The sequence below is a fragment of the Miniopterus natalensis genome, chromosome 4 (genome assembly GCF_054644295.1).
Source record: "Miniopterus natalensis isolate mMinNat1 chromosome 4, mMinNat1.hap1, whole genome shotgun sequence".
Classification (NCBI taxonomy): domain Eukaryota; kingdom Metazoa; phylum Chordata; class Mammalia; order Chiroptera; family Miniopteridae; genus Miniopterus; species Miniopterus natalensis.
The window spans coordinates 36303208-36326765 of record NC_142084.1 but is presented as its reverse complement, the minus strand read 5'-3'; the positions used below and the strand labels follow the sequence as shown (position 1 = coordinate 36326765).

The 23558-nt window shown below is 39.1% G+C and overlaps 2 protein-coding genes across 3 annotated transcripts in view; both read right to left on the bottom strand.

Moving 5' to 3' along the window:
• Positions 1-2501: 2501 nt before the first annotated feature.
• RAB33B (RAB33B, member RAS oncogene family) lies at positions 2502-8905 on the bottom strand. Its single transcript, XM_016210203.2, has 2 exons — positions 8513-8905; positions 2502-3231 (listed from the first exon to the last, which is right to left on the bottom strand). Exons 1-2 carry the CDS (start codon positions 8759-8761, stop codon positions 2791-2793), a joined length of 690 nt encoding a protein of 229 aa, XP_016065689.1. The 5' UTR covers positions 8762-8905; the 3' UTR covers positions 2502-2790.
• An 8076-nt stretch (positions 8906-16981) lies between these two features.
• NAA15 (N-alpha-acetyltransferase 15, NatA auxiliary subunit) overlaps positions 16982-23558 on the bottom strand; it is a 72550-nt gene continuing 65973 nt past the window's right edge. For both annotated transcript variants that reach the window (XM_016210190.2, XM_016210189.2), the window contains exons 19-20: positions 23351-23448; positions 16982-22021 (exon numbers count right to left, since the gene is read on the bottom strand). In XM_016210190.2, coding sequence (XP_016065676.1) covers positions 21821-22021; positions 23351-23448 — 299 coding nt within the window. In that variant the 3' untranslated portion in view covers positions 16982-21820. The remainder of the gene's footprint in view (positions 22022-23350; positions 23449-23558) is intronic.

The following is a 23558-nucleotide window of genomic DNA, read 5'->3' as shown; positions in this document are numbered from 1 at the left end:
AAATTAAGACTTCTCCAAAACATATCTGATGTTTTCAATTAAAGTCACAGTTTAAATAAATTCACACAGGAGTTACAAAATGTGTGATTTGTGCTTTAAAATTAATAGTTGTTTGATAACCACCATTCTGAAAATGATTTCTCAATAGTCAATGAAATAATTTATAAACATTTTAGAAAATATCTAAAAGTTTTATCCCCATTCAACTAACATGTATGTTCTTTTCAAAAATAAAACATACATAGAAAAAATTTAAAACAATAAATCATTACAAATGAGATACAAAGTTTTAAATTAATAAATATTAAAGTGAAAAAATAAGTCCTTTCACAGAACTGTAAATACTTCCTAAGTTCTTACAAAAAGAAATAATTTCCTTTTTTAAAAATCATTAATAACATAATGAAAAAACACAAATGTGATTGGAAAGTCTGTAAACTTTCTTCCCCCACTCCAGAAAATGTTTTGAAAAGCAATAAACAGATTCCCTTCTTTAAAAAACTATTATGCCCATCACAATTATTACAGCTGTCACTGTTTCACTATAAAAATAGTTACAAATCAACATTAATTTACATAAAGTCAAATCATTTTTAATTCTAGCATGATAAGAAAAATGAATTAATCTCTCTAAATACAAATAACGCCAACTTGTTTATCCTTAAGTTCTAATATTTAAAACTGAACAATTATTTTCTATAAATTTGGTTAGTTCATTTAATAGAATTATCCCATTTTTATAATTAAATTATCCGTTAGGACCATCATGATGATAAAACAAAAAACCTAAACTAGATTAGATACATATTTAATTGGCTTCATATATTCTGAAAATATTGTAAGTACAATCATCTTTTGGCTTGATTTCCTCTAAAATGATCAAGGACGCCCAGCTGGTGTGGCTCAGTGGTTGAGGGTAGACCCATGAACCAAGAGGTCACTGGTTTGATTCCCAGTTAGGGCACATGCCTGGACTGTGGGCTTGATCCCCAGTAGGAGGCGTGCAGGAGGCAGTCGCTTGATGTTTCTCTCTCATCCATGTTTCTATCTCTCTATCCCTCTCCCTTTCTTTCTCTAAAAATCAATAAAAACATTTTTTAAAAATAAAATGATCACGGACAGCAATCTTTCAGAATTAGTCAATGTGCACACTTCAGTTAAAGTTCATGGCTTACATTCCATTCATGTAAGAGTTTCATATGCAAGCTTATTCTTTTCTATGTGCAAAGTCCTAAATTCAAAGTAAAAATATTTAGGGTAAAACAAGTCTTTGAAGTGTTCTTTCCACCACTGAGGAATAGGCAAGATTTTTTTCAGTATCTAACTTGATTTTCATACTGAGGAGAAACAGCATGTTGTGGCCACAAAATTTAAAGATTTTAAAAATCGGTGTACTATAACACAATACTATTCCAGAAATATATGTACACTCACAGCAATTAGAGGTGTATCCTCAGAGCTACAATCCAAATGGAAGATGATTTGTTAATTCAGCCTTGAGTCATTTAAGTTGATTGGGGGTGGCAGAGAGCAGGAGATACTATGCCAGATACTTATCTTGAAATTACTAAAAGCTAAGAATAAGGCTCCTGTGATAGCCAGGAATCATGTTTACCTATATTCGCCCCAAGTTACAACTCCTCAGATGCTTTCATTTTTTCACTGTTTAAAGATATCATAATAAAATATAAAGCACCTTATTGTCACTTCATTTGCACTAGAATTTGACTCATTTTTGCACATTTTAATAGAATTTATTAAGAAAACAATACAAATTACTCTTTTAAAAACAACGATATCTGGAAAACTCATTGACATTCATTAGAAATATTAAGTATCTAGAACTGTTGGGAAAGTCCCTTAAGAACTGACACGCCGACACGGACAATGGTGGAGAGGGGGACTGGGGAGGGGGAAGGGAAGGGGGAAACGGGTCATTGGGGAGAAAAAGGGACATCTGTAATATTTTAAACAAAAATAAAATTTAAAAAAAAAAAGAATTGAGACCCAGCCCGGCCCTTGTGACTCAGTGGTTCAGCATCAACCTATGAACCAGGAGGTCAGGGTTCAACTCTCCATCGGGGCACATGCCTGAGTTTTGGGCTCAAACCCCAGTGGGGTGAGGGTGGGGATTGGGTTGGGAGGTAGCCGATCAATGACTCTCTCTCATCATTGATTTTTCTCTCTCTCTCTCCCTTCCTCTCTCTGAAATCAATAAAAATATATTTGGAAAAAAAACAACCCAAAAACTTGAGACCCAGAAAACATTCTATGCCTTCTCCTCCCACTGGAACTAAAAAATTGGCTCTAAAATATACCAATAATAATGCAATTAAGTCTATTAATAATACAAAAAGAACTCTGGGGAGAAGCAAATACAAGTTTTGATCCTACTGAGAACACTTCCCATTTAAAGGACATACCATGATGTGTGTACTAAACCCTTAATATTTTTTGTCAATCTCAGGAACATAGGACTGAACAGTTATTGACTGAACTCCATCATGCTCTCAACTGAAGCCTCCTTCACTGGGCTCTAATGGGAAGATGGTCTGATCATCCTACCTCTGCTTCATTTCCAGCCTCGCCTGAAAACCAACATTTTCCTTGTGTTGTCACACCGACAAACCTGATTATGTAAAGACATAATAAAGAAGTGGGCATGACGACGATAAACAGTGAAGTGCCAGGATGATCCATTATATCTGAGATTAAATCTTATGACTATCACTGTCATACTTCGCAACTATTTCTTTAGTCAAAACTCAACAGCATCGTAAAGACTGTTGTTTAGCACCAGCACGTCATCACAGGCTTTGGTTCAGGCTTCAGGGTAACTCCATCATCAGGGGGTTGACTAAGCATTAATGGTTTGTGGCTCTTAAGCTTATGAGCCAAGGTCATAAATATTGCTTCCACGTGGTCATTATCATTGGGGTTTTTAGCAGAGGTTTCAAACAAAGGCATACTGTGTGTGTCAGCAAATTTTTGTGCCAAGTCTGTAGGTACCTGAATGGCACTTCTTAAGTCACATTTATTTCCAACAAGAATCCGCGGTATATCACTGGCTAGCAAATGCTGTTTGCACTCTTCTATCCAAGATGGGAGGCTATGAAAACTAGCCATGTTGGTCATGTCATACACAAAAACAACGGCATGCACGTTTCTGTAGTAGTGCTGCACCATGCTCTTTCTGAAGCGTTCTTGGCCTGCTGTGTCCCACAGCTGGATCTGAAAATGAAAAAAAGAAAGAGGAAAACTGAAATTTCATTCCAATTATTCATACTGAAAATCTGAATCACCTTTGCATGGGCTTTAGTATGTCTTCACTTATATTACTTGGTTCCCTTCCATAATGCCTTTTCCGTGTTATTTATGGGATCTATACTTCATGATGCTAGTCTACACACCTCATAAATAATGCAAGTAACAGAACAAATATTTCAATTTAGCACTTAAACCTCAATACATCAGATATGTCTGGATGAAATTATGCTTCAAAAAATGATTTTAAAATATTAAGAGAAAACTATATCAGATTTTTACAAACATTAAGTGTCAAATTGCTATAAATTTGGTTACTATATGCCCTTGTCTACCTTTCACAGATCTAATTTAAAATACTAGACTTAATACAGATGTTGAGTCATGAGGTCTAGCCCCCAAACCAACAAATATATACATTCTATGAAATCTAGGCCCCCTTGAAAATTTTTAAAGTTTAGAAAATCACTTTTCTATCCTAAACATCTCTACCAACAAAACTATTACACTGTCTCCTAGGTGAAATACGGAAGAATTGAGGAAAATTATATCTAAAGCTAAATATAAGTCATGTGTACTTATCTTAAAACACTGAATTATCCTGCATTTAAAAAAAGAGTTAAATGATGAGGGTTTACTAGTCACAGTAGAAAAGACTAGAGGCAGATTTAACTGAAAAATGTGTACAATTTATAGATATCCAAAGTATGGACTGGAAGCCTAAACTGGTGCCTTCACACAGAGCAATACAGAAATAACAGGAAACAGGATATATTATAGATGGTCCTTAGAAAATGCCTCATTAACCTAGTAATGACTTTTATGGCTCTCCAATAAAGTATGAAGTTATTATTTCATACTTCTTGTTTCCCAGGTGTCTTGATATGATTAGAATGCATAGAGTTTTGAGCAGGATTGATGGGAAGAAGACTATGGTTGAGTCAATCCTATCCCAGAACAAAACAAAGGCTGTCTTAGGGATCAACATCCTCCTCATCACTACTTACATTTACTAAGGACTTCCACAGTTCTTCAAGGCAGGTCTAAATTCTGTGTAATTTTTTTTTAAAGTTTCATTGTTATAAAAGAGATACATGGAAAACAAAAAGTTAGAAATAAAGGGGGAAACTGCCTTAAAGATAACCATTGTTAATATTTTGGTATATTTCCTTTTCGTAGGTTTTTTAAAAAAACTTATAGACTGTGCTTAAAACATTATAAATGATTCTTCATCGATGAAATCACTTTTAAATACCTGAGTTACAAGAAATGTTATTAAAAATAAAAGATCAGCTCCAATTTCTTTGGATAGCATTTATATGAGTCATCCAAATTATTCCCAAAATACCTTTCAAAATGTTAAAGATACATTTTGAAGTGGATTCTTTTTTAATTAAAAAAATTGAGATAAAATTCACATATCATGAAATTTACCCTTTTAAAATATACAATTCAGTGGTTTTTAGTATATACCCAAGACTGTTTATCATCATTATCTAATTCCAGAAGATTTTATCACTACAAAAAGAAACCCCATACCCATTAGCAGTCACTCCCTTCTTCCCCTGGGTGATGCTGAGGAGAAACAGGAGAGACAGATTTGCCAGGAAAGATGGATTCCTTCAGACATTTGAGGCAAAGGAGGGATTATCCAAATAGCCATGTCTAGAAGACAGAATGAAATGCAGAATGATAGAGGAGGAGAGAGGTCTGGGCCAACCAAAGATTTGGAAGTTACCTTCAGAGAAGTGACAGCTGAAGTAAGAGACTACTTACTACAAAAAGAGAGAAGACAAGAGAGAAGAGAAAGTCAAGGGGCAGACTGAGTCTCACCCGGATTCCCTCTCTTAATTATCCATACAGGGTGTCCCAAAAAAAGGTACACATGCACCGAATAACTATAAAGGCAGTGTTTATTAAAATACATTTCATTTTCAAAATGTATTAGAAATCAGCTGTTAAAGTGCGTATGCAGTCTTTGGGGACACCCTGTATAAGTAGTCAGGAACAGATGCACAAATACAGACTTTATTACATTTCCTAAAAGGTCACTGATATAAAACATGCTCTCTGAAAATTTTCCAGTCCACAATTAAAAACATTTAACACATCTTATTTTTATCAAACAAAATAAAGTCTAGAATTTTATTTTATTAGTAAAGTGACATAGCGCTTTCCAGCTTTCACTTTAAGATTAAATTAGAAGAGCCCAGCCGGGCCTGGCTCAGTGGTTGAGCATCGACCTAGGATCCAAGTGATCGGAGTTCAATTCCCAGTCAGGGCACATGCTCGGGTTGTGGACTTGATCCCCAGTCAGGGGTGTGCAGGAGGCAGCTGATCAATGACTCTCTCATCACTGATGTTTCTATGTCTCTCTATCCCTCTCCTTTCCTCTCTCTGAAATCAATAAAGATATATTTAAAACAAAGATTAAATTAGAAGAAATGTCATTTCAGATTAAAGTGATAATTTTCCAAAGAGAAAATATAAACATGGTAGAAACAGCGGCACTTAAGATGTATTAACAGGTTAACAAAAAAGAAGCAAAAACAGTACATGGAATAAAGCTCTTCTATGTCACTTCAGTGAGTATTTTTTTAACACTATAATAACGAACAAAATAGAAACAGACTCAGATAAAAAACAGCCTGACAGCTGTCACAGGGGAGAGGGGTTGTGGGGCTGGGTGAAAAAGGTGAAGGTTAAAGCAAAAAACAAACAAAAAAATCATAGACACAGACAAAAGTATGGTGATTACTAGAGGGAAAGGGTAGGGGGAGGAAGAGGGCATGGGGGAATAACAGGCGATAGAAGGAGACTTGACTTCTTGACTTGGGGTGGTGAACACATAATACAATATACAGCTGATGTATTATAGAACTATATACCTGAAATCTGTATAATTTTATTAACCAAAGTCACCCCAATAAATTCAATAAGAAATAAAAATTAAGTTTTAGAAACAGTGTCCAATATAACCGTATCTTTTTCCACTACAGAAATCTCAGAACATTGCTGTAGTCTTTTCAACCACAATAAAAATCTCTCTCAAGTCTTACAGTTGGAGGTACAAGTCAATGACTAGGGCCTTAGAAAGAAGAAAAAGAAACTCAGTGTCCAGGCCCCTATTAACACAACAGGTTAGGCTGAAGCTCAGGAGGAATAATTCCCCCCAAAATGTTTTCTCCTTGCCCCTCTCAACCAGAAAGGTCAACTCTATGCTCCCAGATTCATTACAGCAGTGGTCCTGGTTTGCTTATCACTGCCAACACTCATCCCAGCAAAGAAGTCAACTTTATACACTGGGCATGTTTTATTTTCAATGTTAAATATCTCTTAAATTTGTACATGCGTGATTCATCTGTGATCTTACTGTATAAATGGCAACCCAGAAACAGGTAAAGGGCCATCAAATCTGAACTCCTTCCCTGCCTCCCTTCCCTCTATTTATTTTTTAAAAATATCCTATTCCCGTTTGGGGGGAATTTCTCTCCTCTGCAGCCGTCTGCCTGTGCCCTGCTTTATCTCTGCTTCACTCTCTGGTTATACAGCCACAGAACTGATGGTGCCAAAGAGGAATAATGATGTGAAGCCACCAGGGAAGGAGGTGATGACTTTTCTTAAGATTACCAACTACGAACGTGGCAGTTCATATATGCCCTCTTCTAATCCTCCCACCAGCCTGACGCGGTATCATTATCCAGTGTTTCAGAAGAGAAAACATAGCCTGCCTGAGGACTAGAGTAACCAACCACACCAGTTCACCTGAGACTGAGGGGCTTCCAGGGACTTGGGACTTCCAGTTTTAAAACTGCAGCGGTCTTGGGCAAAGTTGGTCAGCCTACTAAGGACACAGCCCATCGTTACCCTTTCACAGGTTCACATGTGGACCAGGAAAGCCCACACACTTTCTCCCAGAACTCCTGCTTCTTCCAAACTAAACTCCCTCTCAAACCTCAGAGGCCCCATTATTTTCTCACAGGTTCCTGGGCCTAACCTAATTCTGATGAAAAAGATTCAGCCCCTCTCATTCTATCTTTTCCTCTGTAATGGATACAAATCGTTCTTAACTCACTAATACAGGGCACCCAGAGGACCACCAATGGCAACTTGAATGGAACAACGAAAAATTAAAGTGAAAATAAAACGGCAAAGGAACCTACAGAAGGCTGATTTCTTTTCAGCCCTACCTCTCCTTCACCATCATTAGCATTTAAACCCCTTTAGGGATGAGGAGAAGGGCAGTGGTCAGGGAATTAAAAATTAAATATTTCTTGCTTCAAGGATGTAAAGGTAGAAATGAAGCAGTGAGCCTAGTTGCCCCCAGGGGGGAAATGAGGCAAAGATGAATATTCTAATTTAAAACAAAAAAGTAAAGGTAGTATGAGGAAGGCAGGGCAGTTCCTAGGGCCCGCATGTTTTAAGGGGTGGTATTAGATGGCTAAGGAGCTGGTGGTGGCTTGCAATGAAGAAGTGTGTCTGAGGTTTACACCATCAGGAGGCCTTGGCCCTGTCACTGATCCTCAATCTCCAATGCCCCATTCCAACTCCTCAGAAGCCCAGTCTTGGCCCTGAGCTTACTGCCTTCCCCACTATTTCTGTGTCCCCAGTCTCAGGAGCCACCAAAAAGAATTAAAGAATTGGGAGAGAGTGGTGCCAAGAATGTGCTTCTGGTACCCGAACAGGAACTATCATGTACAGGCTATTTCAGCAGGAAAACAGATTTTTCTAAACAACTCAATGTCACATAGAAACCTGTAGCAAAACTGGATGCAAAGCATTTCTCAAAGGCAACAGAGCCTTACTGCCACAATATCTCAGGCAGTGCTCAGATGACTGTTCAATAAGTAATACTTATTAAATGTTCCATGATTGAGAAATTCCTTTGGTCTTACTTCACTGGCTCCCAGCACAGGAGACACTGACAATGAGTCAGTGGCTGCCCCCTACACTCTTACTACTCAACAGTGTGGTCCTCGGGCCGGCCGCATCTGCATCACCTGGGACCTTACCAAGTCAGAATCTGTCTTTAAAAAAAAGATCCCTGGGTAATGAACATGACATTAAAGCTGAAGAAGCACTGCCTTAGAAGTTTGCTATATACAAATCCTTCCAATCTCCACACGAGCGTGAGAAAACATGGAGCGCACACCTTGCGCGGTGCCGGCGTTTAACCCACCCTGAGGCGGGGGCACGTGTCACCCCGGGGCGTCCTTCCCCCTTACAGTCCCCCCCCCCACCCGCTCACCTTGATGCGCTCCCCATCAATCTCCACTGCTCGCTCTCGGAAGTCCACCCCGATAGTAGCCTCCGTGCGGTCAGGGAAGCGGCCGGCGCAGAAGCGGTAGGTCAGGCACGTTTTGCCCACATTGGAGTCGCCGATCACGATTATCTTGAAGATGCGGGAGCGTGCGGGCGGCAGAAACACTGACGACCCTGACAGCGCTCCGCTAGACGTGAAGCTCGCCTCCAGCGACGACTCCATCTCCGAGGCCATTCTCCAGACCCGCCCCAATCTGAGGCGGAGGAAAGGAGGTGCAGACCCGCTGGGAAATTACGCCACCGGGAGCGAACGAGCGCGGCCAGCCCGCCGGCCGCGCTGCGCAACGTCGCGGGAGCCACCACTCCCTAGGCCGGGCGTGCGCGTGCGCACCTCCCGCCCCGCCCCCGCCGCGCAGGTGAGGCGCCCACCGCAAAGCCTCGCTGCTCCTCCCGCCCGGCCCCGCCGCTCCGCCCCGCCCCAGCGACACTCGGTCTACATGGGAGGGCCCGGGACCTGTCGGGGGCTTGGCCGCGGCGCAGGGCCAGCCTGCCGAGGGCTGAGCGGAGCGGCCCAGGCCCGGCGCCCTGGCTGGCCCGGCCCCGCCACGTCCAAGGCCTCCGCCCTCCGGAGGAAGCGGCGCAATCAGCCCGGGGGCGGGGAGGGAAAGACAGCTGAGAGGAAGGAGCTAGCGCCCGGCGCCGTCTCGCGAGAGGGCGAAGAGCCGCCTCTGCCGGGGCGTGTGCCCGGGGAGGGTCTGCAAGGCGCCGGTGCGTCGTGAGGCACCGTCGTCGACGTATTGTTGGGGTTTGTCCCTGCGCGCGGGTGCAGGCGGGTTCCCGGGCCTGCCGCCGGGCCGCGGGGCCCGCTGCGCTCCCCGCCCCCTCCGGGCTGTCTGCGCTGCGGGAGTCAGACAGCGACCAGAACTGGAGCGGGTGGGGAGCGAGGTGCAGCCGGAAGCCGGTCCGGCGCCGGAAGCCCCGGGGCGAGCTGCGGGCCGCGCGGACGGGGCAGCCTTCAGGCGTGGCAGGCACCTCGTGGTCGGGCCGCGGGCGGGAGTTCGAGGCCGCCCACCGCGTCCGCTGTATCCGCGGGACCCTGGTGCCCGACACTCGTTTGGCTAATGCCCCCGGTCTAAGTAGAGTAGGTAACATGTGAGCATCGAACCGAGGAGTTGCTGCTAGACGGCCTCTCTGATGAGAATAAAACCCGTTATGCCCTATTTATGTCTAACGCCTGGGTGAGGATGATGTCGCCATTAAATATTACTAAGCGCGCGCAGATGTTGTCTTTGGCAAACTGACCGAATAGACAAGAGCACCCAGCCTTATAGAGTTTTCTGTGGGTTACCTTGAAGTCTTCAGAGGAAACCTACCATACATTGTCATACAAAAGGTTCACAATGTGTGCAAACGTTACTTTTTGTGAAAAGGTGTTTTGTTTTGCAATGGCAAGACTATCTTATTTTTCCTGTTTGGGCAAATGCTTATGCCGTTTTGAAAGTCAAGGACAGCCCCGCCCGGGGTCCAGCGGTTGAGCATCGCCCTAGCATCCAGGGGGTCGCGGTTGGATTCCCCGGCAGGGCACATGCCCGGGCTGTGGGCTCCATTCCCGTTTGGGGCAGCCGACCAGTGATGACTCTCTCATCGATGACTCTCTCTCCCTCTCACTTCCTCTCCCTGAAATCAATAAAGATACCTTAAAAAAAAAAAAGTCAAGGACAGTGGAGAGGAGGACATGGCAGGTCTTAAATAAGAGTGCCGGGAATGATAGACCACTAAGTTCCAGGAAAGGAGATAAACTGCTTATTCCATTAGATAAAATGAAATTGTAGTTTGAGCAAATTAGTAATAGAACCTGAGCATGCCCGAAGTTAACAGGAATTTACAAAGCCTTATATACAGTAATTTGCAGCAGAAAAACTTCATACAGTCACTAATATACCAAGTTATATTACTTTATATTAGCCAGGGGGAAAAAGTTGACTCACCTGGTTGAACGTGTGTGCCAATTACATTTGTTGTTTCCAGTTACAGGAATTGGAACGTATGCTGGGAAATTTTCATTGTGAAGTTATTTTCATGAAGATTATTTATCCCAGAAACTATTACAGAGCCTTAGAATATATTCCTCTAATTTACTTCTACCTATATCTCATTCAGAGGAGAGAATCTGAAGATTTAGGGCAAAAAGCAGTTGAAGAATTCAGAGATGTGGATAATCATGTAATTTCAGAGATGCTGAAAAAGGCATCGAACATCTTTGCACCCCCAGGACTCCTGCTCTTTGTTTTTGTATTCTGGTTTTTTTGGTTTAGCTCTTGCTTAACCACATCAGAAATTCTTTATCTTGTCTGTTTATGCAAATCCTATTCATATTTCACATCCTTACTCAAGTCTCATTTCTGTGAATCTTTGTTTGTTTAGTTCAGCTCAGAATGTTCTTTGCTTTATTCTAACACACTTTTTTTTATTGTTCAAAATATTACAGATGTCTCCCTTTTTTCCTCATTGTCCCCGCACCCACTCCCCTCCCCAGGCTTTCACCACGCTATTGTCTGTGTCCATGGGTTATGCATATATGCTATAAATTCTTTGGTTAATCTCTCGACACCCACCCCCACCTTCCCTCTGAGATTTGTTAGTCTGATCCATGCTCATGTGGTCTTTGAATGCTGTTTCCACTGTTTAAGTTTCATGATGATGTGTTGCATTTTCCCAACTGGATTGTCCACTATGGACTATGGACCGAAAACTCATTGTTATTCAGGAAATGATGAATAAATCAGTGAAGTGAGAAATTTCTTGTGCAAGGAAATTATAAAGTTACAATTTACCAATTATAAACAGCTCAGCACTGCTTATGGAAAAATCACTGTAGACACTGGTCATAGTTGGTTATGAGTTTTGTATTTTCAGCTTTAGTTTGAGACACTCGTCATGTGACTATAGTATATGTTACTTAATTGAATAACCCGCTAGAATGTCAAGGTTTGATAGTTGAAGGAGATTCTACTGTTGGGAAGAATGGACTTTTTAAAAGTGGGTAAATTTTAAAAAGTGTTTTCATTTTTAAATTTCACAGTTTAAAGCAAAATCTAATGAACATTAGAGTTTGTGAGTTTGTAATAGTTTTCAGTAATAGTACTATTGTCCCTCATTTTACTCAGGAGTCACTCTTTGGCCTGAAGCATATAATAGTGTAGTTGGGGTGAAAGCTAAGTAGAGATAGACCCTATTTTCTTGGTTTCTAATTATAATACTTGAGCAAGATTGCCTGGCCATCTCTAATAATACATCTATAACATACACCTCTTGGCCACTTTACAGCTGGCGTCTCTTCCACTGGAATGGTTTATCTTGCAGGACATTGTCTTCCATTTCTGGGATATGGGGATGGTAGTTTCTAACGCACAGAATTGGTAAATGATCTTAGAGACTTATCTTCACCATCTTGAAGATCCACTTCCCCAATGTAAAAGTCCAAATGCCAGCATTAGCAGGAGGTTTTGGGGAGAAGAAAGATAAATTTGAAACACAAAGCAGTGTCAGCATAAAGTATATTGAATAATTAAGAAGGGATAAACAAATAATGTAAAAACACATCGTTTATAAAATACCCTTTATTTCAACAATTTTTTCTTCTAAGGAAGTTGTAAATAGCACATTTAACTTCAGTAATAGCATTTAACTTCAGTAATAGCTCTCTAGGAAGAATAACAGGATCCAGGGATCCAGGAACAAAGCATAGGTTAGAGTGCCTTGAAAGGAAAAACCTGGGTTCAAGTTCCTGCTCTAATGTCTACGGTTCAGTGACCCTGAACACCCAGCTGATAATGGGAGGAGCAACACAGGAAAGGGTACACACTGGTTCTTTGACCTGGCTCTCTACCACTAATTTGATGATGACCTTCCTAATTGCAAAATCTAATAAACTAGCAAGTCATTTAAGACTCTGAGACACACATCTTCATCTGTAAAGAAGGGAAATAATAACTTACATGTGAGCACTATGGAAATTATAAATGGTAGAAAATGCTTTAGATATTATTGGAGCCTCTTTTCCTCCTGAAAACTGATGTTACACATCCTGGTACTCTCCCTCCTGCTTTTCATTTTCTCATTCTCCATAAATCAGTAAAAGTACCCTTGACCTTTTGGGAAGGTGTAAAAAACTAAGTAGCACTTGTTTCAATTGTAGATAGTTTCTGAGTGAATTAGTATTAACCAGTATTTTTGTCCACTCACTTTTTTGAAAAGTATCCCATATAGACCCAACATTAACAAAAACACCAAATCTTAACACTACCACATTACCTCAACCATGTTTTTTAAGAAATAAAAATTATAGGCCACCTACATGCTTCTCCCTTCTCTAAAGAGAACCATTGTCCTGAATTTTGTTTAGAACTCCCAAGCCTGTTTTTAAACTTTTACTTTACATGAATATATCCATAAACCATACTTAGTATTGTTTTAAATTATTTTTAAATTTACATACAAGATATACAGTATGATGCCATCTAACTTACTTTTTTTTAGATTACTGTTTTGGAGGGTAATTCTTGATTCACTTAATGCTAGCTTCTTCAACTGTACAGCATTCCATTAAATGAATATGGCATAATTCATCCATTTTCATGTTACATTTTATTTCCAGATTTCATTATTATAAACAGTACTGTGATAAACATTCTGACACATCTCTCTGGCAAATGTGTAGGAATGTTTACAGGGTGGAATTGTTAGTTCATAAGATATGCATGTTTAATTTTAGTAAATGAATGAATATTGCCAATTTCCTTTATAGTGACCCCAGTGCCTGAAATTTCCTGTTGGTTTTCATCATTGCCAACAATTGATATTCAGACTTGTAAAATGTTACCAAATAGATAGTGAATTATAGGATCTTGAGTTTGACCCTGTTGACCCCAATCTTTGAAAAACTTTGATTCCTCAATATTGTTATCTTCTACTTTTTGACTATTTCTTGGTCTCTCTGGTTAGCTTCTCTTCTACCTGCTTCTGTTGGCATTTATGTCATCTTTGCTCATCCTTTTTGAGCAGTCTTGTCCAGGCCACACACTCCACTCACAACTCACTCTTCAATTACCTGTATTCTAGGTTTCACACTCATCCCTATCTGCCAACTAAACATCTTAATGGGGCTTACATGTCCCATAAGCACCTAAAATCCATGTCTGAAAAGGATCTCACTTTTTCCCTCAATTTCTTCTTCTATATTCTTACTGTTTAATGATACCGTCAAAAACAATATTTTATGCCAAAACCCTGGACATCACTAACTTTTCCTTCTCCGTTCGCTGTTCCACTTCCTTCCAACACAGTCAGCTGATGTAGGTCCCAGCTTCTTACTCTCTCATGTGTATCTTGCTCCTTTCCATACTTACTACTGTTGTCCTTACAGCTTGCAGGTTATGTTGATAAGAAGCAAGCACCCTGGAGTCAGACACAACTGGGCTTGAATGCACGTTTTCATCACTTACAAGCTGTGTGACCATGGGCCAATTATGATCCTCAAGTGTTCTGTGAAATGGGAGTGGTACTTGCCTCATATGGTTTTTTAAAGGATTAAATGAGCTAACGGATGCAAAATGCTTACTACACTGTCTGGCACGTATTAAGAGCTCAGTGAGTTATAGTTATTATTCATCAGCTCAACTTGAGTCTCTAATTAGTCTTGGCACCTCCAGTCTTGCTCCCCATTCCCCTTCCCATCACTTTAGTAATACAGTTCTCTCACTTAATCATCCTTCCCTAATTCTCCAATAACTGTCCTTTGCTTACACAAAGCCAAATCCAGACTTTTAGTAAGTATATCATCTAAGTCTCTTTAATCTGAGCCCCAGCCTCATTCCCAGATTCTACTCACTCTGTTTTACATAAAGTCCCTGAATATTCCATCTTGTTTCATGTCTATGCCTTCAGGCACATAGTATCTTTTGTCTTCTAGGAAACTCATCTTTATCTTTCCCAACTTAAGTGAACATTGTCTTTTCCTCGTACATCGAGAAAGAAATGAGTACTGACTCCTAGGGGCTTATATATTACTGTTACCGTCATTTCTTGATTTGTCTGTCTCCTTTCCAGCCTGCAAAAAATGTGAGAGCAGACTATGTATGTCATATATCCCAATGTGAAGCATAGTTACTGGAGGTAGTAGGCATTCGGTAACTACTAGATTGATAGAAAGAAGGAGGGACACTGGGACTGGCCTTATTTCACATCTTCTCAATAATTTTAAACAGCAGAGACAAATCCGCAAGTCCACTAACATCAGTAAGCTTCCATGAATGTCAAGATGATGATGGAGGATGGCAGGATTACAGGTGGTTTCCTCTAATGTGTGAAAGGCAAAGTGGTATAAGCACAAGTAAAATACTAGGGGAGAATTCAAATGTTGAGTTGTTGGTACCTAGGAAAAGATTATAAGCTACATATTTCCTGAATATGCTCGCCCAAGGTACTGCAATAGACAGAAAAATAAGTAGAATACTGACAAACAGAAAAGAATACCCTTTTGTAAAAACACGGTGAATGCTTACCATTTATAACAAGTATTTATAGTGAATGCTTGTGGTAATCACTTCATATGCCATATGTTACTAAATCCTTCTAACAATTATATGAACAAGACATTCTCAGGCCTAAGGGATCTGAGCCAGATTTAAACCTAGTTCTATTTTTACTTAAAAGCTTATGTTTTAAACTACATCATACTATTGTTGTACATCAAGCCACAGGTTTATACCAGAAATGTGATTTAGTCACAAGGATGAGAGAAAAGTAATGAAAGCATAAGGCAAATCTATGTGAAGACACTAAAACACTTGAAACCTCCCAGTTTGCAAAGGTGAGGGAAAACCATCCATGTCCTGTCAACTCAGGAATGGTGAACAGTGTCAACACTACCAGGGTCATTTATCAACTCCTTTATCCAGTCAGGAATAAACTAGACAGAATTGAGGGGTGGTCTATAAAAAAAAACTATTTTACCAAAGAAAAATAATAGGTTGGGTAGATTTGGGACATCTAACCAGAATGTTATTTCAATAGAGCTCCTAAGGCAGGTTTTAGTTCAATACATGATTGTGTAGCATGTAAGCCTCCTTTTCAGGTTCTACACCAACAGGCCAACATTGAAATTGTTGGTCCTAGAATCACAGTTCCTTCCACATCTGAGATTTGTAACAGTAATTCACTTGTTTACAAAAAAATGCAGTCCTTCAAGGAGAGAAAAAATATGAATTTCATTGGGGGTTGGGTGCCTATGGCCCTTCAGGGAGTAGTATCTACCACCCATCCTTTAAAAGCCCGCTGACTGCTTCGGTATTCATCCACTCAAAAACTCAAGCACCTACCGCCAGCAATTATATTTCAACAGTTGCTTCAATGGACACAAGTTACCATGACATCTAACAAAACCGTGAAGAGGCGATTTACATAGGGAAAAGCATGGAATTTAAAACTAACCAGAACTTATATTTTGACAGAGAATTCAAATACAAGTTCTTCCCCTTAATATAAAATGGGGGAAAGTTACTTTTTGCATGTATATGTTTGCTTGCTTCTTTGATCTCTTTGAGGAAAAAAATCCAATACTAGAAAACATTTTAAACTTCTTCCTTAGCAAACACACAGGTTCTCAATTTTGGATGCACCTTAGAGCCACTGGGGTAGTCTTTAAAAAAAAAAAAAAAAAGAACCTGACTCCAAATCATTTAAATCAGAACTTGCAGGTGGGCCTGGGCATTGAGGTTGTGTGTTTTTAGAATAGTTCCCCTGGGATTCTAACACACAACCAGGGTTAAGTCTTTGACTTAAAAGGATTCAGTTATATATCTTAAATAGAGACCAATGGTGCAGCACTGCGACTAGTGATGAACACTGGCTGTAGGTCACGTCTAGAAGTAACCATTGCCGATCCCTACCTAATGTCCCCTTTCTTGTCATGATTAAAAGGGATACTAGGCTGTAGAAAACAGAGCCCTTCAGGTAGTTAGTGTGTACCAGTCTCCTCATACTGTTTGAAAGATGAGAAACAACTACTGAGTGACAATCTTTGTAGTAACTTAATTCCATTGGACATGTTACCTGGGTGGTTGGTTGCTAAAGACATGAAGGATGGATAGATTCACTGCCAACTAATGCCACAATGAAAGGCAACTGAGAAAAGTTAGAGGGTGGTCTTCCAGTCATCTGCTTCCTACAAGGCCAGTCACAACCATTCCTGACAAACTATAGGGGGCGGAAAAAACACAAAAATTAGGTATGAGAAATCCATTTAGATACGAGAAATCCATTTGACATAAAATATACTGGATCTGTGTTCTTTTGAGGAAATTCCTGAAGCCCAATAGAGAGGGGCAAGGGGAAGAGGAATGGGAATACTTCAGATCAACAGGGAAGGGGTAAAAAATCTGTGAGCCTTTGCGGGTGACCTGAAAGTTAATAGTACTTTATTGCTATTTTCTACAATCTGTAGAGCAATATTAATATTTACAGCAAGTTTAACAAGAATTTGAATATCCACTATGTATTTTCCTAGTCACTATACCTTTATACTAAAATGTACCCAGTGTAAATCCTGAAAATTTCATACATCACATTAGAAATGGATTTACATGAGTCTGAACCAAAGCATTAAACATTTAACTTCATATTATAGACATTTCTCAGAAAAATGCTGTGAAACTGAATGCTTGAAGTAACAAGTAGGCTCTTGAAATAAAACTTTTAAGTTATAAAAAAAATTACAAGTGAAGCAATTGGCTTATTCTTCGGTCCTTTTCAATGAACATCTGAACAAATAATGTAAACAGTGTAATAATGCTAGCTCAATGTGTTTCTGAATACTTCCATTACTGTTATTAATGCATAGTAATTTTTTTTACTGTTAATAAAGGGAGGAATTAGTATTTAGTATTCCATAGTTCAGAACTTAAAAGGATCTGGGAGACAGGTCTGTTATAAATGGCCCCCTTTTCATTTAGAAAGCAATCAAACAGCAGAGTGACTACTTGAAGGCCAAAAGGTAGTTCAAAAGATGAGAGGTGGTAGCTAATTTAGTTATTAATCACTAAGGAAGAAACACCAGAGTTCTGAGAGAACACTAAAAAACCCAGGTCCTATCCCACTTACAATGAGACATCAAGCACTAGAAAATGGACCTAGTAAACTTCAGAGCAAAGTAAACTAGTGGCAAGTTTACAAAAACCCAGTGTTAGGAAACCATAGTTGTGATTAGTCAAGTGTAATGATTGGCTCAAAGCAAACCATGGGATCCAGAACATATTCCAAAATTCTCTTTACTCCTAGTGTTATTGAGGCCTAGCTGGAGATTCAGCAACAGAAAAATCTTTGTATAACAGATAAAAAAATTTCCATCATTATTCATCACCAATTTGTTTTCAATTAGGAAGTTATACCACTTGTATGAAATAGACCCTTAAAGGAGACACAAAGAAAAGCCTGATATAAAAAATGTGAGAAGTACACTAGTTTTGTTAGAGCGCCAAGTATCAACTTTTCTTTTGCTGCAAGAGCCTTGAAACAAAGCCTATATTGTTTTTGGCACATAGAACTCTATAAAGAGCACTAAAGATTAAGATGCCAAGCTTGCCTATAGTTGATAATTTAGTAAAGTTCTAATTTAAATAGTACCATTTTTTTCTTTCTTGCTACAATCCCAAGATGGCATCACTTCAAAGGCAAGTGGATAAACTGAGAGGCTGGAAACCTTTAAACCCTCTTTCCTACAACATGCTGCTCCCTTTCCTTCTGCCCATTACTATATCATAAGAGGAGTATGTCCCTCTATGGAGGTAGCAGTGTTAAATAGGCTGTATAATCTAGAGCATGTGAGAGTCTTCTGCAGGAGCATTCTTCTCTTCACAACCTCCTCCACACTACCAATACTTTATTCCTCTTGTAGGATGCATACTGAAAGGTGAAAGTGCAATTCAATAAAGGATAACCTTTTCCAAAATGTTTTATTGCTACAAATTGTGAGATTTCCAACCATCAAAACCTTAAGGTTTCAGCTCCCTATGGTGCAATGTAGCCATTTCCTAACACTTTGTTTTGGCAGTGGATTCGGCAAAGTTAGGTCTAGCAGAATGGTCAGAAACCCTATCCGTAACTTAAAGAAGAGGAGCATGAGCCAGAATGAGAAGACAACCTTCCATCTGAAAGGTCAATCTTTCTTGGAATTCTCTTAAGTAATTTCAGAATTTAAGGCTGGTAATTACTAAGACAAGTATATACGTATCTTGTAAGAAAATCCAACACTTCACTTGTTATTTTTTTCTAAACAGATGCTATACGTGGCAACTAGAATATTCCTAGAAATTGTGCAGAAGTGAGACTTCCCTGAATTTATCACAACCTACCTGAATCTAGACCACATTTCCCTGGTCTCTTCTAATAATCACAGCTTTCATTTCACAGCTCTAACAGCAACACACCATGGAGGACAAACAGCACTATGAAAAACAAGGGCCTGATAAAACCCAGGGCCCGATAAAACCCATGGAAAAGCTATTCACTAATGCCGGGACTACTTATGGTCATGCTATTAAAGATCACACTTTATTCTTGTGCATAATACAGAAAAATGTTGAAAATGTATGATTCAACTATCTAAAGTTGAGTAAACTAACCTACTCAGACTTTAATTTTTAAATGAGAAATGACAAGAGTAGTAAATATGAAGAAAAACAAAAAGAACTTTACTTTCCTATGATAATACAGGTCAAGGGACCCTTTCTTCTCAAAAAGGGTTGATAACACCAGTTCTTAGCAATAAACATAAGGCACTTGTTTAGATTACAACATCACTGCATTCTCTTTTCCACTTGTTTTTCTAACCCTGTTTCCCCCCCACAGTATCATTTGGAATTAATAGAATGAATGAGGCAAATGTGAGATGACCCAGTTGATACTACTCAGGGCAAGAGTACAGTACAATGTTTTAGGGGTGATGTCTGGACATAAAATGGACCCTGTCAAGGTCCCCTGACACCAGACAATGTATCCACTATTGAGTAAACCTGAAAGAAAATAAAATATTTATTCAATAGTTCCAATAAAATTGAGTTGGAATTACAATATATGTGTTAGGAAATTAGCTCCTCACTGGTGGCATCTGCATCGAGAGTTGAGTACTTATGAATATTCATTCTAAGACAATCTACATCATTTGAACATTGTCAAGACAAATATATGAATTCCATTTCAATATACAGTAGAGTTTAAACATAATTCACACATACACCCCCTATCATATGGCTGGTGCCTCCTCCAAACACCTCATTAGTGGCAGAGGTAGCACTAGTGTTCTTTCCCAACAGTAAGAACTTCAGTTGCCACTCACAGGAGAAGCTGAAAAAATGTTGGGTTTTGTTTTGTGTTTTTTTGCCATCTGTTAAGATGTTCCTGAGACAGGGCCAGTTAATAAAACATAACAAAGCACTGGAATTCAGTTTGTACTTTTCTTTACATCACTCAATTGCTGAAAGACTGGGATGTGGAATGCAGGAATGTACTATGAAAGGTTGAGTTTAGCACAACTGTCCAATCATAAAAGGATCAGGTCTCCTGAAAATTCTCTTTAGAATATACTCTTCATAAAAGTACCACAAAAGGTCAATTACATATACAATTGATTCATTTTACTTAATCTTATTTGCTCAGATCCTGCAAATACAGTGAGAACCTTGAGCCAGAGGCTAGTTCTCAGTGTATAGGTTTAACATTTTAAGGCTCATTTTCTCAATCAAAATAACAGTGCTCAGTTCTCCTTTCAAATTATGAATTACAAATTACATTCATAGTGCCTGCGGCCATTCCAGCCCTCAGTGAAGTCTCTGCTGGAGAGGCCCTGCACCTGCACTGCGGAACTCCCTGACACCAGCACCAGACCATTCTGCAGAGCTCCAGTCTGCACTAGCCTTCCAGCACACTACAGCGCCTCTGGCTTGCACCTCTGTTTCCACCTGTACATTTCCACAGAAGCCCAACACAGATTAGTTGAAATATTCACACAACTGTTTTTCAAAACAATTTATTGCATTATATTTGGTACCTCATTTTGACAACAAAAAGGAAATTACATCTGTAACTGCAGGAAAAAGAAGCTGGTCTGTTATTGAAAAAAAAATCTTGGGCCCTTTAAAAATTACAAAGTCTCGGGCTTGCCTGAAACAACTGAGCAAGAAATATATTCTTAGAAATGTAGGGCTTCAAGTATTACAAACCTGTGACACTGTGGAAAAATTCCAGAGGTATCTAAACTGCAGCACTTTTTTTCTGCATATCGTGAACAAGGCCTGCTGAGGTTTTTTAACTATTAGTCTCTTGATCAGTCATAGAATGGTAGTCAGGAGTTCTGCTCTTTAACTTCAAGCCATGGTAGATTTCCGTTTTTCACTCTGGGGTGAAAAAATTCATGCTTGCTAATTGGTGCCATATCACAGTGCATTTGGTTCTTGCATTACAGTTTTAACAAGTTTGGCCAAAACAATGCTAAAAGATCTGCATTGTTATTTTAGTTCTTCAAGTTTTAGTTATAACTGAGATTGTTCCAACTGATTCCTTCAGTTAAAAACTGTGGTACAAGAACACCAAACTGATCATGTACAGTGAATTTTGGAAACACAAGCGTATTTGAACACCCTCTCTAGGTTTCATAGAATCCTGCTTGGTATCTATTTGTCCCAGCTTCTACAACATCAAGCATCTGTTGTAGGTTTCTCTGTAAATAGTGATTCACATTTGCATACTTCCTATGGCCAGAATCAACCCCGTAACAAAACCAGTCAGATGCTAAAGCCCCAACAACTCTTTGTGCTCAGTGAAAGAATCCAGTGCTAAAACAGCATTTATGCTGTCTGAGATATAGTAAAATCTCACAAGACAAATTTAAAGTAATATTTCTGCCACACACCTGCTTTGTTAGCTGTAACAGCCTCCAGATTTTATATAAATTAGTTTAAAAACATGGGTGGGTAGGTAGGAAGAAGATAGGCATTCTTTTTTAACCACTCAATTTTAGCAGCTTTTAATTTTTTTAAGAAACTGAACCTATATCCTGTAATATGTTAGGTATTTTATATATACTTTTTCAGCAGGATAAAAAAACGTAAAACACTATTTGAAGGCAAAAACATTTACTCTTCTCGTTCTGTGTAAGTCAGAGCAATGCAGCAGGTGCGTGACAAAAATATTATATACTAGATATGGTCCAAAGTCATTCCATTTGCTTGTTTAATGATGTTCAAATTTCATTGGCCAGTTCTTCAGTTTCCGCAGAACTATCTCCATTAACTGTGATCTTCATATCCTCTTCATATCCAGGAGGCATAAAAGCCAAAGCATAAGGGAAAAGCTTATGACAATTTGCTCTATAAACTTCAGCAGCTTCTTTACAGTCTCCTAGGCTACCGTCACACAAGGCTTCTAATACCTCCATACATGTCTAAAGAAAAAAAAAGGTCATGTTATAGCTCGTCCAAAAGAAAAGTTTTTACTGTGAATCTGATATTTTGTTATCAAAAGATTTCTGAAATAAGAGGCCAATGTACAAACTTAAGATAAACAAAACATTTCCTCCCACATATATATTCCATTAGAATGAGTTTCTTCGGAATTGCAGGGTTTATACAAAGGATGAATGTTTAAGCAGGGCCAGGACTAAGGTTAGGCAAACAAGATGTATAAGGTGCTACATTTAAAGTGACGCTCACTTTCAGCAAGTGCTGGATCCCAGGTGACAACCTCACCTCGGCCTAGACTGGCCCTGTATATAAAAGTCAAAATTTGCATGCCCACATCAATTACTGCACTTAAGCCTTTTAATTGTTTTGGAGGCTGAGAACCAAACATTGTTTTTCAACCTTATATTCAAACTAAAGAGAACCTTAAGGTATATCCAATAACCAGGAAAGAGTCTCAAAGGCAAAGGGCACATATGCAAAAAACCCCACAAGTACTCAGGAAAATTGATAATTCTTCCAACTAAGCCCCCAAGTACATCTGCTTCTTATATTTCTAAATGATTGGTGTTGACTTGCATTTCTCATGTTTTCTTTCTTCATCTTTTCACTTGGAAAACACTGTCATTTCCAGATATATATCCCTATAAACTTTGTGAGTCTAGAAAAGCTCTGATCTAAATGCTGCATTAATTAGCAACCAACGAGTCTAATTTTTCCTTAAAGATATTTCCTTCACTTGCTATTAAAAAAAAAAAATTTAACTTTCAGCAAATGCTTTTTTTTTTTAAATCTGGCTGCTCATCATACAAGGTAGCTTTCCTTCTGTTTTTGGTCTAAACTAGAATCTGTATTTTGCAACACATCCATACTATCTTTCACTCTACTTAATCTCTTGTTATATTACAAGCTATAAAATGAGTACTTAAATTCAACCCATGGTAGATACACCTTAAATATCAGAATCTTCGCTGAGACCACAGCTTGCTCAGAAATGTGAGATATGAATTAAAATCCAAAATTAACCATGAAATGTATACATGATTTTACTACAACGTATTTCTAAAAAAACCTAGTGTAACAGGTGTTGAACTAGTTATTAAATGCCAAGTGCTCGACTGCATGTGTGCACAAACACACAATCCTCATAAATTTAAGATAAGGTAAGTTTCTGACACAGAATCATAATGGTTTGAAGAACAGTATGCGTAAATAACAAAAAAAATATCATTTGTGACAGTTGTTCTCTGGATGAAAACAGGAACAAAAAGTGGTCAGGTGCTCGTACAGAGAGGTTATAAAAAACTCTTTACCTGGAGGTTTCTGTTACTGAGGGATTCGTCAAGTGTTGTTGCCAACTCTATAGCTCGCTTCTGACTAGAAGGATCTAAATAATATACCATTTTGGCAGCTAAATGAGAAGAAAAAAGAACATTTGTTTTATTTCAAGGTAAAACCAGCATCTTATCCTCCATCCATTCAAATATAAACACAAGTTGTATGTGCACAAAGAGTGTGGCA